Raw genomic sequence first — 19,499 nt, 5'->3', positions numbered from 1 at the left:
AACCGTGGGCTTTTTTTTTCTCCAAGAGGGACATGTGTCTAACTCTGCCTTCTACACTATACACCAAGCAAGTGTTAACTGTTGGCTTTCAAAGAATGCAACTAGATGCCTCAGTTTGATGTGACAAGGGTTGTGCAGGGAACATTGGTCTTTTCAGACATTCCCATTCACAACACGAGTCATGTTAAGTACTTTTAAAGCAAGAAGGAGCTGCACACATACTCCCTCCCTGTCAGGGACTCGTGTATAGAGGTTGTCACTTCTCAGGCTCAGTGCTGCAACCTACAACCTACAACGTGAAAAGAACACTTCTGCTCTCTGGTGCCCCTTTCCCAGAGGCTTGGGATTTACAAGGTTATGTAACATAACTTGGGCCTGAAGTCCGGCTGTCAGCAACACGGGGCGTTTAGGGTAGAGAAAACATGAGTGAACTTGACATGCCTCGGAGGTCTCTGTTGAAATCATGGAGCCTTCGAATCTCGCCTTCGAGTTTGTTTCTCATCGCCTTGTCCAGCGACTCTCGCTTGGTGGTAGACTTGACCAGGCTCTCATAGGCTTCCGAGATTCTCTGAAGTTCTTTTTCAAACTGAAAGAGAGAAGCAGCACGAAAGTGAGACTTCTGACATTCCCACCCATGCCTTAGCTATGCTGATTCTTGGATGCTCCAGTTGTGAAGGCTGTGTCTTCAATGCAGCCTTTCTGTGTCTTAAGTTTGTCTACCAAATCCTGCAACCGACTTCACCACCCCCCCATCTGTCTCCCAGCACCATGTTAGGATCCTGTGAATTACAGACTCACAAGTCTGGTGGGACCATCTGATGTCACCTGGTAATAGTCTCTTGGTACAAATATCAGGAAGGGATGAATTTAAACATAACTTAGGACTTCCCTGGTGGCGCAGTGGTTAAGAATCCACCTGCCAATGCAGGGGACACGGGTTTGAGCTCTGGTCCGGGAAGATCCCAGTTGGTGCAGAGCAACTAAGTCCACGAGCCACAACTACTGAGCCATGTGCCACAACTACTGAAGCCCACGCGCCTAGAGCCTGTGCTCCGCAACAAGAGAAGCCACCACAATGAGAAGCCCGCGTGCTGCAATGAAGAGTAGTCCCCGCTTGATGCAACTAGAGGAAGCCCGTATGCAGCAACAAAGACCCAACACAGCCAAAAAATAAAATAAAATATAATGTTTAAAAAAATAATAAACATAAAATAAACATAAACTGCTTATATTAAGTATGGCAATTTACAACTATTATTATTTTTCCTAGTTAATGTGAGGAAAATATTAAAGTACAGGAAAACTAAAGGATCACAAGTAGAACCCTAATTTCCTGACTCCAAGTACAGTGCTCTCCTGAGACCCTCCTACCCATCCCCAAAGGAACATAAAATCCACACGAAGAGAGGTTTCATCGCTTAGCCTGTTATCCCTTTGTCTATGAAATTATCTATATAAAGGACTAATGGATTTGTATCTAACTGTAAACCATAGAAAACCTCTTTATATGTGGGAGTTGGAAGACATGGGATAAAAACCAATTTTTTTTTTTTTTTTTTGTATTTCACGAAATCAAGAGCTGTAACTGGGAGAGCCTTTAATCTACGATATATATAAATCTATAACAAGTAGCTATAACTGATATAAAAGGAGTCTAACATAACAGCACGTTTTATAGTAGAAATTAATAAATCCCATTTTATTGTTGTATAACATAAATGCAGGAGAAAGGGTAAAGAGTACCTGCAAACCTGGCTACCAAAAGTTGGAATCAGAGGCAAAGTGGCAGGGTTGAGAACACTAGTGCCTCTCCCTGGGCACCAAGAGAACTGCACCGTGTTTTGGTCCCTCCATGGAGAGCTATGTCACCATAAGGCAGACACCCCGACTGCCGGAACTCCAATTGCCCAGATCAAAAAGTCCCTGCTGAGACTCCTATAAGTAATACATACCCTGACAGATACCTATTGCACACTTACTATGTGTCTGGGTGCCAAGGAAACAGACACAGGACACTTCCTGGTCTTTAGGGTCTCACAGCCTAGAGCTGGCCTGTATGCAGATACAAATGCTTCTACAGTGCAATGTGACAAGGGGTGTGGTTATTTAATGCTATGGTAGCCTAGAGACAAAGTTATTATTTGGCAGGGGTGAGAAGGGGTTTCTTTAAAAAAGATTTCAGAGAAAATGCCATTTAAAATGAGTCCTGAGGGATGAACAGGAATTTGCCAAGCAGAAAAGAAAAGGCCAAAGGGCTTTGGCATTCTCGGCAGAAGACAGGGAATGACCCAAGACAGAGAGCCACGAAGGAAAGTGCATGTCTCTGACACGACAGGTCATCTGGGGATGACAGCAAGGGGCAAGTGGCCATAAGGAAGGACTTTATGGGCATAGGTAATTGTTGCGGGGGGAGAGCCTGGGGAGGGGAGAGCAGCATAAATTGCACCTGAGGTTTTATGGAGATCATATTAAAGGATAGGGTTGCAGGGTGGGTGTAGGGAGGGAAGGCAGGAGAAAGGAGTCCAGGCAAGAAGCGAACATAAACAGTTTAATGACAGGACAAGGGCATGAACCCAGATAACTAAAAGGACAAATTCCAAAGACACTGAAGAGTAGAATCAATAGGTCTCCGTGACTGGTCTGGACGGTAAGGGAGAAAGAAATCACAGACATTCATAGCTTAGAAGACAGAGTAACAAGACTTAACCAAGATAAATGATAAGAGAAACAGGTTTACCTAAACCAAAAGTCTGGTTTTGGAGATACCATGTCTGAAGAGCCTGCAGAACAGTTAGCAGGAAAGAGACGGGTCTGAAAGTCAGGTGGGCAGTTGTTTCACTGTGCATAGATGACAGACGAAGTCACAGAGTGAGATCACTTAGGGAGATCAACAGAAGATCAGAGGGCCAAGGGTGGGAGCGCTGACACTGCAGGAGAAGGCGAGGCAGGAGAACCCAGGCGAGAGACTGATGCCAGGGGTGCCATTGCAGCCAGGAACCCAGAAACTTAAAGAAGGAGACCGGATGTGGTCAATGCCCTGGAGGTTACAGACGAAGCCAAGACACATCTGAGGGCTTCCCTGGCGGCGCAGTGGTTGAGAGTCCGCCTGCCGATGCAGGGGACACGGGTTCGTGCTCCGGTCCGGGAAGATCCCACATGCCGCAGAGCGGCTGGGCCCGTGAGCCATGGCCGCTGAGCCTGCGCGTCCGGAGCCTGTGCTCCGCAACGGGAGAGGCCACAACAGTGAGAGGCCCGCGTATCGCAAAAAAAAAAAAAAAAAAAAAGACACATCTGAAAAGAGGTGGGTAAAGAGGCTGGAGGGCATCAGGCCTTCTGCTCAGTGGCCTCCAACCAGGGAAGGGCCCAACGCCAAGGCTCCCTTCGGCACCAGAAGATGTTCCCAAAGGCCTCCTCGTAGCAGAGTTGGTTGTTCCAGTCCCGTCATTTCTACAAAGCCTTTCTATCTCTTGCAAAGACAACATGAATGATTGGTCATGTGGTAGCAGAAAGAACAGCATGTCCGGAATCCTGTTCACAGTCCTACCGCAAATTATGCTCCTTCCTTTTAATGTTGTTTTCAAAAGGGATGGCTCCAAACCATACCACCATTTCTACGCTAATTCCATCTGTAAAAGGTGGCCTTGGTTTTTGGACAGTAGGACCATCCCCATCTAGACCGAAGGCATCACCTAGTCCCCAAGGAAGCTGAGGGCACCAAAAACCCTGAGGTGTCGACCCTGAGACAGTGCTCGTGCTGCAAGCCCAGGGCAACTAGGATGCCTTCCGCAACTAGGCCCCCCATAAGAACTTCCCTCCATCTGATTTCACGTACTTTCATCTGTTGTATTCACCTGACTGGAATTCTGATGCATTTTGTGTCTCTGATTTGACTGTCAGTTACTTGAGGGCAGAAACAGTCCCTACAGCCCCAGACCTGTGCCTTCTTATGACAGAAGTACTGACTGTTTACTCAATCTTTATATTTATAACTCCTAAAGACAGACTTGGACATTGATCAAACTACACCTGGCTGTGGATTCTTTCCTTTCATGAAAAGAACTTCCGTCCGCACGCTATAAAGGGAAACTGCAGCGTCCCCAAGACAGCACGGTTTACCGTCTCAGCTACTCAGGCAGACGGGAACTGGGATAGGGTTATGTGCTTGTAGCTACCAAGAGAGAAAGGGCAAGGGTCATACTTCTGGACAACGTATTTCCTGTAAGAAGCGATACCTGTCGTGGTGGAGACAGATGAGTCTCCTTCAGTGTGACCGGAGAGGACAGAACTACGACTAAACGCGGCAACTTAATGATTCAACATATGGAAGAATTTCCTAACTACCTTTCCCAAAAGTCTACCCAGTAGTGAGCTTCTCTTTTCTAGCAACATTCAAGTAAAAAATGAACAACTTCTTTTCGGAGACATGAAGCAAGGGTTTCTAAGGGGTGGGAAACTGGACTAGAATCATTTTAATAATTTTTAGTCTAAAGCTCTACAGTTTCTGACTGCACTCTCCTTCAGAAGGAGAACCACACCCTCTTCTTCACATCGGCAGCTCCACAACATCTTAAGTTCCCCTTGATGTGTGTTAGAGGTGAAGGGAGGTGGAAAGGCTGCCTTTGATATACAGACATCTGGGCCAGTTCAGAGTCTGAGGATGACCGTGTGAAGAGGATACTGGGTTTGCCTCCACAGCTCCCAGCCTCCCTTCCAGCCTAGACATCAGGAAGCTCTTAGGCCAGGCTTGCAAGATCCCCCGAAATCACATGGAGAAGCACTCCCTGGCCCAGAAACAGAACTACGAGCAGAGGGGAAAGCCTCACACAGCTTTCACCGGCATTGCTGCCACGAAGCAAACGCACAGAAAAGTGTCCAGAGAAAATCTCAGCCCTTCCCAGCTCTAGAAACTGGCTTGTTCCCTGATACCTTCGCAGGCACAGCTCAGGGACCTACAGAATCGAAGACAGGCCTGCCATCCAAGCCTCAGACTGCCCAATCACAGCCACCTCTGTTTCGCTGACAAAAGAAGAGGGTCTTTGCTAAAGCAAGCCTGGGGGAACGGTAAACATGGCGCCTTGTCCCTTCAAACGTCCATCTCCACCCTGATGGCTTCTGAGGCCAACCAGCTCATAGTCTGGTCCAGCTGGAAATTCCATCCATGAACTATGTTTCAGGGAAACTGGGAGGAAAAAGAAGCAAAATGAGTGCCCAAAAGGAAATAATGAAAAACCACTGCTATTTCTGGGGGTCCCCAGCCACCATTCCAACACTAACAGGGATAATCACCGCCTTGTGCCTCTCTGGAAACGGGTCTTCATTTCCAGGCGGTACTCTGGCAGCCTCTGAGTTTAGTCGTCGTTTCCCGTTGTGCTCCTGGCTCAGTGCACACAGGCTAAGCACCGCAATTAAAAATTCATCTATTTTTGGTTCTGCCCTGATGATGAATCTCTGCGAGTGCTCCCGAAGCTGTGAGGAAGGACTCTAGGTTGGACGTTCCTGCCAGCACAGGGCAGCCACATCCTACGGTGCAGCACTGTGGTTCCACCCAAGCTGGGGTGGCTAGGATGACCTCGGGAACACAAGCCTTCAACTGTCGAGTCACGATTTCACGCAGCTCTCTTTCTCTTGGCCCTAGCTGCTGAGAAGAGCTGCGGAACTTAGTGATAAAGATGGCAAGTAGCCATCAAAACCTGAGATTTCAAATTGGCAATTCCAGTTCGACATATGACAGGTTAATGAAATATAATATTTATAGAACCATTCATAACATTCAAGGGACTGAAGGAGTCTGGGAATCCAGAAGGGACACAGCTTTTGATTTTTCTCCTTAAGTCATCAAAATGCTTTTGGTCACAAAGTTTAAGAGTCATCCCCTGTGCAGGGAAAATGAATCACTGGGAGGCTGATTTTGGTTTTCAAAATAGAAATGGGCATCAACATCAGGAAATAGATGTATAGGGGACTTCCGTGGCGGTCCAGCGGTTAAGATGCCATGCATCCAATGCTGGGGGCGCAGGTTCGAACCCTGGTCGGGGAAATAAGATCCCACATGACGCGCGGCCAAAAAAAAAAAAAAAAAAAAAGATGTATGTTACAGGCCAATAAAAAAGTGTATCTTAATAAAAAGTCAACAAAGAATAACAAGACCTCACAATTTATGCATCCTCCCTGCAACTGTTCAAAACTGTCCATGGAAAAGACAGAACCACACTCTGCCCTCAGGTGAGTTTGCTCGGCTCCTGAAAGCGTCTGCCATAGGGCTTCATCAGGGAGAAGAAAAACATTACTGATTTCCCAGAAAATGCTGAGTTGGCCCTTCCCAATTTTCAGACTGTACCAGGAAAGAAGCTGCCCCAGGAAGCATCAGAGGCAAGCCTGGGCCTAAGCAGTGACTTCCAGCCAAGGCCAGGAGGCAGCACGTGTTTCCCAACTTCTAAGGGTATGACCGAGGCTGGGAGTGAGGCCGCCATTCTTAGGCAGCCCGCTGGTTCCCGGCTCTCATTTGTTCCCCTCCAATAAAGGCAGCCAGAGTTCTCCGGGCCAAGCCTGGTCTTGACTCCAGGGAGTTCCAGACCCTCTCGGTGGAAGCTCTGCACAAATGAGCTGGGGCAGGTCCTGTCTGTGAATGTTTGCATCATTCCACCCACTGCTCCCAGCCGACTGCTGCCAGCCCTCAGGGAATCACAGGGGCTGACTGTTCTGACTCCCGGACCAGCAGAAAGGCCAGGCTTAACTGAGAGATCAACACTGCACAGTGAACACCATGGGCCAGCCAGGAGCATGTCCTGTTACACAGAACCAAGTGGCAATGCTTCTGTAGCCAGGTGAGTTTCCATTCTCACTCTTTCTCTTTACAAAAGCGACTGCCCAGGACAGAGCACGCACCCAGACTTATGAGAAGCCTTCTACCACACATGCCTCCTTGCTTCCAGAAAGGAAACTCGAGTGCCCTGGGGCTCTGCTGCCCGAAAAGATCCTATGACTGGGTGGGATAGGGAGGGTGGGAGGGAAACGCAAGAGGGAGGGGATATATGTATACGTATAGCTGATTCACTTTGTTATATAGCAGAAACTAACACAACATTGTAAAGCAATTATACCCCAATGAAGATGTTAAAAATAAATAATAAATAAAATTTTTAAAAAACAAAAAGAATTGCTTAAAAAAAAAAAAAGATCCTATGACTTTTGCCCCTCACCTCTTCCTTTCTACCTGCAGCATTTCAGGTGCTGGCATGTGGGTCATCATGAAATCACTGCCTGTGATTTCACTCTCGCTGGATGTCTTCCTGCTGACTTTGGCTTTCAGTGTAAAGCCCTAAGAATGAAGGCTGCTGTACATCCTAATATTCCCACGACAATGACACAGGTTGGAATTACGCAGCATCTCCCCACCTGTTAAGTCATAGCATAAGGAGAGCACGCAGTAACCTGTACTCTGCCCTCAGCGCTGAGACATCGCTGCTTTTTGCAGAAACCAGCTAACGAAACCAACATGGCAATCACAAGGTTCCTGTCTGAGATCCCAGATTGAAAGGAAAAACCTGTCTCTCTCAACTCACTACTTTGTGTTACTCTCGGTGTCCCCTTTTCCACACTGTCCATCTGGGGAAATGCTACTCAGCCTCTGAGTCTCAGGTCCAGGGGCACCTCTACTGCCCCTCCTGCAGCCTCTTGACATCCTACTGCAGGTTTAACTTAGGCAACTCTACCCCTTTTGGACTATAAGCTCCTCCAAGGCAGGCACTGTGGCATATTTATTTTTGTCTCCCTAAAGCCTTGCTCGGTGCCTGGCATAAAAAGGGGTCTAGTTAAACTTTGGCCAGTGAGTCAGGGAGTCAACCCCCCATGGGCAGGTAAGGAATTGTGCTCCCCTTCCAGAGAACTTTCTCCCTCCCCTCCCCTAGGGAAGTCCGGTACCTTGTGGAGCTTGTCGGTGTTGTCGTAGTAACCCTGAAGTTCCTGGTGCAGCACCCGGTTCTCCTCCGTTAGGATCTCCACCATCTGCTGGGCTCGCTCCACGATCGCAAATGCATCCGGACCAAGCTGCTGGCTGGGGGAGGCGGCTGGCGTGGGCTGCGAGGCTGCCAGGGTCATCGGAGGTGGAGGTGGCAGGGACACCGAGTGCAACGGCCCGCTGACGGAGGAGTTCTGGGAGGACATCGGGCTGTGCTGCTGCACCGTTGACGGGAAAGGAAGCTGGCAGGGGCGGCTGCAAGGGAACAGAAGACCAGCAGTCAGACCCCAGGGCCGTGGTGGGGAGAGGAGGGAAGCCCAACCACACGGGCACTATGGCTGGTTTCTACTGCCAGGGGTCATCACTGACGCACGGTCCAAGCTAGGTTGACTGAAGCAGCTTCAACCTTCCATCCCACAGATATTTAATGTGCTCTCCCCATTGGAATCAGCACTGCTCTGGTCACTGAGGAAAGAGTGGAACAGACAGACAAGGTCCCTGTTCTCATGAAGCTTACGTTCTCGGGGAGAGAGACCGGCACACCATCACACGATAAACACACAAAGCCAGGTACTGAAAAGTAATGAGCCCTCTCCAAAGAATCAGGGGGACAGGGACAGGGAATGACTGAGTGGCTAGGTCATACCGAAAGGTCAGCGGTGGATGCTTGAGTCGAAGTCTGTTGACAGACAGGAGGAAAGAGTGGTTGGGGGCAGGGGGTAGAGAAGTGGGAAAAGTGTTCCAGGTAGAGGAATCGCCTGCGAGTGGGGCTTAAGGCAGGACTTAGAGGAGAAGATCAGCTGGAAGAAAGCAAGTCGATACAGAGCACAGCCAGCAAAAGCAGCACAGGCTAAGGCCAGCGGGATGGGCGAGGGTCCTTGTGAGCCAAGGCCAGCCCTTCCCTTAGAGTGCGAAGGGGGGCTGGTGGGGGAGCTGCTTCCACTCTGAGTGGCATGTAGATGGGATGTACGTTGGCAAGGATGGACCAAAGGTGCCCAGTGAGGAGGCCTGGGTGTGGTCAAGGTGAGACCTAACGAAGCCTCAGAGGGTAGCAGCAGAAAAGAAATAGTACATGGATCTGGGGTATGTTTTATTTCTATTACGTATGGGGAGAGGGAAAGTGAGAAAAAATTTTAAATTACTCCTAGGTTCTGGGGTCCACACAAATGGACAGGGGTACCATTTAATGAAATGGGAAAGTCTTAGGGAAGGAACAAACTTTGTGTGTTCTGATTTGCTGAGATAAGGAGGTCTGAGGATCAAAAGTCTGATTTTAACCAGGTTAAAAAGAACACACAGGGCTTCCCTGGTGGTGCAGTGGTTGGGAGTCCGCCTGCCGATGCAGGGGACACGGGTTCGTACCCCGGTCCGGGAAGATCCCACGCGCCGCGGAGCGGCTGAACCCGTGAGCCATGGCCGCTGAGCCTGCGCGTCCGGAGCCTGTGCTCCGCAACGGGAGGGGCCACGGCAGGGAGAGGCCCGCGTACCGCAAAAAAAAAAAAAAAAAAAAAAAAAAAAAGAACACACAGAGGTGTCCCTTGATGGTTCAAATTCTGGGTACTAGCTCCTTTACTAGAATTTCCACCTTCTGTTGCCCCTCCCTACCGATCCCCTCCTCACGATTCTGTTAACCTGTTTCATAAGAATCATTGTATTTTCTTTCAGCCTAAGCTAAGGGCTCCTAACAACAACTTCTATAGGTATAAACAGCAAAGAGAGTCTTGGCCTCTAGTTTTCCAGCCACGGCTGGCACTCTTCGGCAGACTTGGGAAAAATGCTTTTTTTGCTGTCCCCTTCAACCTTTAGGTCTCAGTCTGGGAACTGGGGTGCTAAGAATTATCAGCAAGTCCCAAATCATCCACTTTCTATATCAAGGGGTTGAGAGCCTTCTACTCCGTAACAGTTTCCTGTGCCACTTCCCATTACTTGTGGCCATCCGTGGCCAACACTCTCAGAGCTACTACGCTTTTTCTCGGGAGCTCATCTGGCCTTATATTTCCTTTTGAGTATATTTGCTGGAATGTTTTTGAACCCTGTCAGCCTCCATAGCTCTCATTTTGTAAGTATCTCTTAGGGCATTTTAAGCATCCTCTGAATGCTGACTCCTGGCAGCTAAATGTCAAACTCTAGCAGAACAGTTGACAATGGTCACCTTAGCCCTCCCTACATGGAGACGCAGTTACTCCTAAAGACGACCTCAAAAGGAACCCAGCAGATCCCACCAGAGTGACTAACCACAAGCTCTGCTCTGGTAAGCAATGTCAGAGCACTCCACCGGGGCTTAGGAGATAGTTCCCAACTAGATTTCCTTATGCCTTCGATCTAGGCGCCCCATCCATTCCATGTTAAAATAGCTGGGATCTAAGTTCCCCAAGTCAAGGTAGAGAACCATGGAGCTCAATGTGGTTCTTTCTTCCTTAAGTGTCTCAGATTTCAGAAAGGAGTGCTGTCGATGGGGAAGTGTAAACCCTCCCTCCTCCCTCCCTCTCCACACCTATCATTGAATACTTAACTATCTGGCCATTATGAAATAAAACATTTCTGCATTCTGATGAATTTGTGCCCCTTCCACACTGAAGTGTATGTGAATATGTGTCGCCCTGTGTGTATGAGGAGGTCTGTGTGTACAAAGTCCAACTCCATAGCGAGAGTGAGATGCCCCTGGTTGCTCTTCACAACGCCCAACTTTCACCCCAGATCACAGGACCTCCTATCAGTCGTGGACCCAGAAAACCATAGATCCTTAGTGAGTACGTGCATTCCCACAGGCTGGCTAAATACTACGGTGCAATTTTCATGGATAAGAGGTTACCTTGGCAAGAGACAAAATGCCACAAATTACACTGCCTCAATTCAAAGGCAGACACCCATCCCTACCTCCTCGGTTCTCCCTTCTCACTTCATCCAACGCAAATGACAAGCATGGCGCATCTCCTTGGAGCTGAAGTGGGCACAGGTGAGGCATCTGGGCTTGCCTTTGACCCAGGCAGCTTCAGGTGGGGCTTCTACCTTTTAACATTTATTGGGCTCTGGGATTTGGAACTCACAGTCAGTGATGGGCTTATCTTCTCGGTCATCCTTTTCCTTTATATAACAAAAAGGGAGGTTTTTCATAATGCCAGCCTAAGCCATCCGCGACAGTGACGAGTTACCTGAGTGGCAATGCAGGAAAAGGGTGTCTGCCAAGCTTGGAGACAGAAAGAATGGGTTTTTCAAAATGGGAAGTCTTCTATTAAATAGAGAACACCGGCCTCACAAAATAACTCGGTGACACATTCAAGAAGCACCGTATCACAATGGACGACGTGCAGCCAGGAGAGCAAACCTCTGTTCCGTGGCTTCGCTACTCAGCCAGCTGGGGCTGGTAGGCTCAAAGGTCTGTACAAGGCAAATCTGGCTGAGGGTAATGAAGAGGAAAGAATGGTGGGGGAGGGCCGGAAAATGTCACGATCATACCAGTGCTATGAAACAAGCTACCCCCAGCTTCCAAAGATAACGCCACCAGCAGGATCAGCCTCCAGCAGGATAAACCCTTCCTCGTAAGGGACACAAAGAAAAGGGAAAAAGAGGAGAAGGGAACCAACATTTACTGAGAAACTACTTGTGACTAGAATTCTATGCCACAATCTTCAATTTGTGAGCCTGTTCCTCCTGTTAGAAAGTGAAGGCAGAGAGCTAGGTTATTTGACATCACGTGTCTCCCGGAACCATCCACCACCTGGCTTATTGTTAAAGGACTTACGGAGTTAATATGTATAAAGCCAGGCACAAATTAAGCAGTGGACGAATGTTAGCTATTATCACCATTATTGTAATTATCATCATCTATATCCCAGAGCCTAGCCCTGAGTGTGGCTTTCATGAGCAGTCCGATCATCTTTTTCTGTTATGGCTGACATTTACTGGGCACTTTTTACGTACCAGTCACTGTGGTACGCACCACTACATGCGTCATCTCATTTTGACCTTTACGATTGCCTTATAAAACAGGCATCATCGTCAAGTCTCTGTATTTAGATGAGAACAAAAGGCACAGGATGGTAAGTAACCTGCAAAATGGAACAGAGATAATAGAAACATAAAGGAGATCAAAGCCCAGGCTTTTCAGTTTCTGAGTCCTTGTAGTTCACTCTTTCCCTGAACAGACCAGGTGAAAGCAGGGAGGGAAGGCAGCCGCCCCTTGTCCTCTGCTCCCGCGGTCCTGTGGCTCAGTCTGAGCCACCACCACATCCATGACTCATATCCTAACAACAGCATCACAGCTTTTTGTAGGCTTGAGCCACCTCGGGAGAAGCATGAAGGCTAGAAACCTACCCCTGAGTTGTCCTCTTGGACTGTTACTTACCTTCAACATTATTATGTTTCATAGGTTAATGTCCCTTCTACAGAGAGCATTCAACCCACATTTATTGAGGGTCTATGCCATCTGCCAGTTAGCACATTTCATCACCTTGCTTAATCCTCACACAAACCAAGGCAGGACCACCAACAGGTCCTGCTCCTTTCTCAAGGAACCAAATGAGCCTTGGGACACCACAGAAAGTGACCTCTTCCCACATGCCACTGGACTGACCAGTTATTTAAATACGTCTGAGCAGGGCTGAAAAAGCCTCTTTGCCCCAAGCCCACAGTGATGTATTAGAAACAAGAATCAAGGGGCATTTAAAGAGCCACATCTAAGAGACAAAATAGGGGGTCATACTGGGAAGTCGTGCAGGCTGGTCTTCCATCGTCAGTGACTTGGACCACGCCAGGCATAGCCTGACCCCAGAATCTGCACCCGCTTCTTACTTCCAAACTTACAACCTTGCCTGAATCACACACCTGACAACCTACCTTCTCTTGAATTTTTAAATACAATATTATTTAATTTTTTATGCATGTGTGTATTATTCTCCCTAATTATTAGCATGCATGTTTTTTTGAGGGTAGAAAAGCATGACTTATATTAAGTTGGTACCCAGTACATTTTTGTCAATTGATTTGGCCCCTGAACCCAAGAGCAAGTTAGGAGACCATATATGCTCGATGCACTTTCAAAGACTGACTCAACCTTCAACATTGTTTTATTAAGGAAGAGACCTCTGGTATTTAGATTTGTTCTGGATCACATAGGTAGAATCTCCAATCATGACATTGCCAAAATAATAACATAGCTCCAAGTCACTGCCGTTCTCATGTATTGAGTGGTCACAAAATGCAGCTCAAGACTGGAGTGACAATGTTATTTGGACTGGGGAAACGAGGTCATTGGAGACAGCTAATCAACATCCATTTGCTTCTCTCTGCATACAGTAAGGCTTCATAACTAAGCTTGTTTAAATGTATGTGTTTACATTATACCTGTACTAAATGTGCCATGAATAGCACTTTACATCCACTGTCATTTCATTCTCACAAGCTTGGGCATTCCCTGCTCTCACACCATATATTATTATTCTGTTTTTAAAGTATGCAAACTAAGGCTCAGAGGATCACAAACCAGAGATCTCAGTCTTTATAAAGCAAAACAATGGGCTATGAACCGGGGGTTGGAACCCGCATACTCCCACCACACCAGGGCTTTTGCCCCATGTTGGTACAGGAGAGCACTGTTCCTTAATATGGGGTCTCTTTTCCCTGCTTCTGCTTCCTTCCAGCCAAGTAACCATGGGCAAGTTTTTAACTTCTTCGTCACCTTTAAATGGTGAAGATAACAGTATCTACCTCCAGAGTTGTTGTGAGAATTAAATGAGATAACGCATGTAAAGCACTGCACATAGTGTCTATCATTAGGAAACTATTGATACTTAATAACTGCTAGCCTCTGCTATTATCGCGCACTGCTAACGGGTGTTAGGAGAAAGGCAAGGGACAAATGCACCCTTGGGTGTCGCTTCCTCTTCAAACACTATGTGTTGAGAATCCCAGTCCCTAACACTAAAGCTTCAACAAGGAATAAAAGCAAATGCTAGCACCATAGAATCTTCCATTTCTGAACTATTTGCTTGCAGTGCAATGCAGAACAAGAGTATAAAGGTGATGCCCGTACACGTCGGGATACTCTCTCTTGAACACAGATTCTCACTTTCTTCTAGACCTGTGCTGTCCAAAATAGTAGCCACAAAGCACACGTGGTTACTGAACACCTGAAACGTGACTCATCTGAACTGAGATGTGCAGGAAGTGTAAAAGGCACATCAAAGTTTGACGACAGTACAAAAAATGTAAAACATCTCATTAATAGATTTTTATGTTGATTACCTGTTGAAATCATAATATTTTGCATATAATGGGTTAACTAAAACATGTATCTAAAAATATGTTTTTAAATGGATTAACTAACTGTATGGAGGTTCCTTAAAAAACTACAACTAGAGTTACCATATGATCCAGCAATTCTACTCCTGGGCATATATTTGGAAAAGACACATGCACCCCAATGTTCATAGCAGCACTATTTACAATAGCCAAAATATGGAAGCAACCTAAGTGTCCGTTGACAGATGAATGGATAAAGAAGATGTGGTATATAAGCACAATGGAATACTACTCAGCCATAAAAAAGAAAGAAATAATGCCATTTGCAGCAATATGGATGGACCTAGAGATTATCATACTAAGTGAAGTAAGTCAGACAAAGACAAATATCATATGACATCACTTATATCTGGAATCTTAAAAAATGATACAAATGAACTTATTGACAAAAAACAGAAACAGACTCACAGACATAGAAAACAAACTTACGGTTACCAAAGGGGAAGGCAGGGAGGGATAAATTAGGAGTTTGGAATTAGCAGATACAAACTACTATATATAAAATAGGTAAACAACAAGGTCCTACTGTATAGCACAGGGAACTATATTCAATATCCTGTGATAAACCATAATAGAAAAAAATATTTTTAAAGAATGTATATATGTATGTATAACTGAATCACTTTGCTGTACAGCAGAAACTAACACAACATTGTAAATCAACTATACTTCAATTTTTAAAAATGGGTTAACTAAAACATGTTTTTTAATTAATTTCACCTGTTTCTTTTAACTTTTTAAAAATGTGGCTGCAGGAAAAATTTTAATTAGATATGTGACCCAGATTACACTTCTTTTCTTTTAAGGATGTCAATGTCTTTATTTTTTTTAATTTAGCCATTTTATTTTTTTAAATTTTTATTGGTGTGTACTTGATTTACAGTGTTGTGTTTGTTTCTGCTGTACAGCAAAGTGAATCAGTTATACACTGATTCTTTTAGATTCTTTTCCCATATAGGTCATTACAGAGTATTGAGAAGAGTTCCCTGTGCTACACAATAGGTCCTTATTGGTTATCTATCTTATATATAGTAGTGTGTATGTGTCAATCCCAATCTCCCAATTTATCCCACCCCTTCTTTCCCTCCTCACATTATATTTCTATTGTTGAGCACTGCTCTAGTCCACATTGCATGAACACCAAAAGGCCTCATTTTGGAGATAATTCCAGAAATCAGTGAGCAACAAAACAATTCATGCAAACAGACTAGCAGTCCCCACTCTACTGTCCCCAGATCCCCAAGCATCAACGGCGATCAGCAGGCTATATTCAATGTATTAAACTATATATTTATCTACAGTTAGGCCATCATGCTAACATTTAATAAATATGGCTTGTGTGACTGACAAAAATTGTCCAAAACACAACAGGAAAAGGAACATCAATGGATAAACAGATGAAGGATATGATCAAGTAATTCAGAAGAGAAAATGCAAACAGCTAAATACATTTCCTAAAGCAAACTTATTAGTAGAGAAGTAAAATCAAAACAACTGTTTTCCATTTATCAACATTAACAATTCAGTTCAATGAATGTTTACTGAGCCTCTAAGCAAAGATTCTTTAAAATTCTCAAGATATGATACATATTAGCATTTCACCTGAGTAAAAAATAATATACAGAAAAAATGACTAGAAGGAACTATGACAAAAGGTCAGAATGACTATCTCTAGGTGATGAAATTAGGGATTTTTTTCACTCTTCATATTTTTCTGTTCTTTATATAATTTCTACAATGAACACGGATGGCTATTCAAAAAACTTGCACTAAGTAATATATGTTATAGAAAAATTAGAAAATAGAGAAAAATTAGAAAATAAAGATAAGCCAAAAAATCAGCAGTTATTCTAATAATCAGAGAAAGTAAACAAAATAAAATAAAATAATTTTAAAATGAGATGAAAATAACAAAGGGCTTCTTGGCCGTGAAGAGGTTCAAATTTTAAGACTTCTCACTCAATAAAAATACCTCTTATTTACCTAGAGATTTCCAACTTAGAGTATTTTCTTATAATTTTCTAACCCTCAAAGCAACAGTGAATGGAGTACTTAACAATGGTTACAGCTGGATAATGGGACTGCAGGTAATTTCTATTTTCCTTCCTTTTTTTTTTAGGGAGTGGAGGAAGTGGGAGTTATCTATATTTCTAGATTTTCTACAATGAACATGTTTCATTTATGTAAGGAAGAAAATCAGTTAGTTTTAGGAAAAATCAGCTGTAACAAGTTGCACATAAGGAAACGGAGTCTCTGAGAACTTATTCAATTTGCTACAAAGTGGGAGAGCCAGGACTCAAAACCTCTCAAATCTTCTTTTCCCAAATCCACAGCCTTCCCACCTGGATCCCTTTGGCGGTGCAGACACGAGACTCATAAATGTTCAAATTGAGACTGGTGTCTTGGGTGAACTAATATCAAAATGATTGCTATGCAGGATGCATATGGATAATCCCCTTGTTTGGAGAAGCCACTCATTTAATGCATTGCTGCGGGAATTGTGTTAGATTTCCTGAGAAAGTAACCTGAACTTGACCCTAGCCTTTTGAAATTCCCACACTGCAGAGTTGCTTCTCACAATAAACAGGGCATTTTATTTGGCTCATCCAGCCATAATTCAGCTTAAAAATTGTACAAACTCCTGAGTTTTAATGCTGGTATTCAAAACACATGTTTAGCTGGTGGAATTTATTTAATTTATTATTATTACTATTATTTTTTGCGATACGCGGGCCTCTCACCGTTGTGGCCTCTCCCGTTGCGGAGCACAGGCTCCGGACGCGCAGGCTCAGCGGCCATGGCTCACGGGCCCAGCCGCTCCGCGGCATGTGGGATCTTCCCGGACCAGGGCACGAACCCGCGTCCCCTGCATCGGCAGGCGGACTCTCAACCACTGTGCCACCAGGGAAGCCCTAGCTGGTGGAATTTAAATAACACTCCCTGGTCTCACTTTTGTTAAGAGCAACGCATACTTGTTAATCCAATAGCCTTGGGTCTAGCTCACATTTTGATGCCACATAGCAATTCATTTTCATAGGTGTCTAAACTGCAAATCAGCACTTTGCAAACACACTTACTCCAAAAATCCTCCTTCCTCCTCCAGCCGTTTCCAACTCAGAGTAAGACCGGACCATCAAACACTCTTTCCTGTACTACAGCACATTCCAGACCTCACGCCCACCCAGAGGTAAGACCTGCTCTTTAGCCTGTATCTTTATGCTTGTTCACGTTGTAAACTGCATTCTGGCTGCACTGTTGGATCGATGTGTGTTCTTGGGGAGAGGCTTCTCTCTCTCTAATTCGCCACATGTGCCCCAGGGCTGTGTCCTCTTTGCTCCCTCCCTCCTCCCTGCACTGTCTTTTGACATGTTCCCAGAGAGCATCAGGAACTTTGACTCTATGCTAAATAAAACCACACCAGGAGGTTTATCTGGGGGAAAATGTACAGGGCATTTTTTAAAGGAAAACATGAGCGATTTGGGAGACCAGTCACACATTAGTGCAGGAAACCGCGAGCCCCTTGCACTGATGGGAAGGATGGTGGTGGTGATGCTGGCTTGTGAAGAGAAGGAGCAAATGTGCTCTGTGGAAGGGGATCCACGGCACCGCTGGCTCTGACGTCATCTTGTAAGAAGATGCTTGTATCGGCCCAGGACAGAAGGGCTGGGTCAAACGCCACCACTCCTTGCTTTTATAGTATCTATCTACACACCAAGAATAAAATGAATACATTCATAGATGAATAAACTATCAATAAACAGTTACCACTCTTCCCTCTGCCTCTGGGAAGCTAGTAAATCAAACCCCGTATGCTGAAAGGCAAGATTCAGCTAAGATAAAGGGCAGAAAAGGTAACGGACAGGCAGAAAGAGAGTGCCTTTCACTGACAGAAGTCATTTTTAGTCTTTTTCTCATACTGCCTGAAACATAAAAAGTCATAAAAATCACTAAAAGAGTACGTAGCATCTTCCATAACTGAAACCTTCTGCTAAACACAGGCTAAAGCAAACAACTCCATATACTGCTGGTTTACTGCTTCACAGTTCCCGACCTCCAAATGAAAGCAAACCAAAGACAGCCGAAGCTCACAACCTACAGCTGTCAGCAAGGTTCAGTGTGCTCCTAAGTCTTCCGAGGTATCTGGGGAGAAAGGGGATCCTGGTCCCAGGGGGGCGGAACACAGGCTGGACATCAGGTGTGACATATAAATCTGATTAGAAATTCACCGGCTAAGTGACACCAAATAAAACCGGAAATCCTTGGCCGTGGTCGAGTGTTTACACTCATGGGAGAGGCACCGTGTGGCAGAGAGGTCCAGGGCTGCACCCCGGCTCCCGCACTTCCAATCTGGTGCCCGTGACCAAGTTACTTTAACCTCTCTCAGCCTAAGTTTTTATCATATCATAAATCCCCATATCATAAAATGGGGATATTCAGGGTATCCATCCCCGAGAACTGTTTTGAAGATGTAGGTGGAGGACCCACACCGCGCCTGAGGCCTATGCTACCACTGCCTCTGTTCCATTGTTACCTGAGAAGGGTGGAGATGGAGTTCCAGAAACTGGAAAAGCAGAGCAAGTATTAGAGAAAACAGGTTTTAGTTTATTCTGAAGCCATGAAAATATACAGATCATATGAACACAAAAATACCAAGGGCCAATTTTCAAAATCAAATCAATCTAACTAGTCAAATACACGGCCCCCGCCAAATTAACCAAGCTAATAATTGCAAATGAAAATTAAAAATTAACACAATTTGCCTATTACATTAGCAAAGGTTTTGTAATTATAATGACTAATGTTGGTCATAGGGCAGTGAAACAGGCACTATAATATTTTCATAAAGTTATCTGGTATCAGAAGTCATTAAATATTTAACTAAAATTTACCCAATAATTTCATTTCTAAATAATGATGCCTAAAGAAGTAAACCAAAATATGGAAAATTCGATGTGCATGATGATGGTCTCTATACTATTTATAGAGAAAAAGATGTAAATGATATAATTTATGAAATATTATGCAGCAACAGAAAGGATGGTTATGAAAACAAACATTGTAGAAAAAAACTTGTAATACAATACTATCTAAAAAGAGCTAAGATACTAAACGGAATATAATCTATGACTACAACATGTGAAAAAATTAATTTGTACAGGAAAAATGTTAACAGTGGTTGTATTAAGAAAGTAGGATACTTTAAATAATCTTTTAGCATCTTTAGTTTCCACTTTCGGAAATA

General features: G+C 44.9%; 1 protein-coding gene across 12 annotated transcripts in view; it reads right to left on the bottom strand.

Annotated features, from left to right (window-relative positions):
- Nucleotides 1-19,499, bottom strand: part of AMOTL1 (angiomotin like 1) — a 175,471-nt gene that overhangs the window by 45,276 nt on the left and 110,696 nt on the right. For all 12 annotated transcript variants that reach the window (XM_060160238.1, XM_060160240.1, XM_060160247.1 and 9 more), the window contains 2 exons: nt 7,921-8,212; nt 442-586 (listed from right to left, as the gene is read on the bottom strand). In XM_060160238.1, the coding sequence (XP_060016221.1) occupies nt 442-586; nt 7,921-8,212 (437 nt within the window). The remainder of the gene's footprint in view (nt 1-441; nt 587-7,920; nt 8,213-19,499) is intronic.

Source organism: Lagenorhynchus albirostris, chromosome 9, assembly GCF_949774975.1.
Source record: "Lagenorhynchus albirostris chromosome 9, mLagAlb1.1, whole genome shotgun sequence".
Classification (NCBI taxonomy): Eukaryota; Metazoa; Chordata; class Mammalia; order Artiodactyla; family Delphinidae; genus Lagenorhynchus; species Lagenorhynchus albirostris.
Note: the sequence above shows the minus strand (reverse complement) of the source record. Positions and strands in the feature narration are given on the sequence as shown.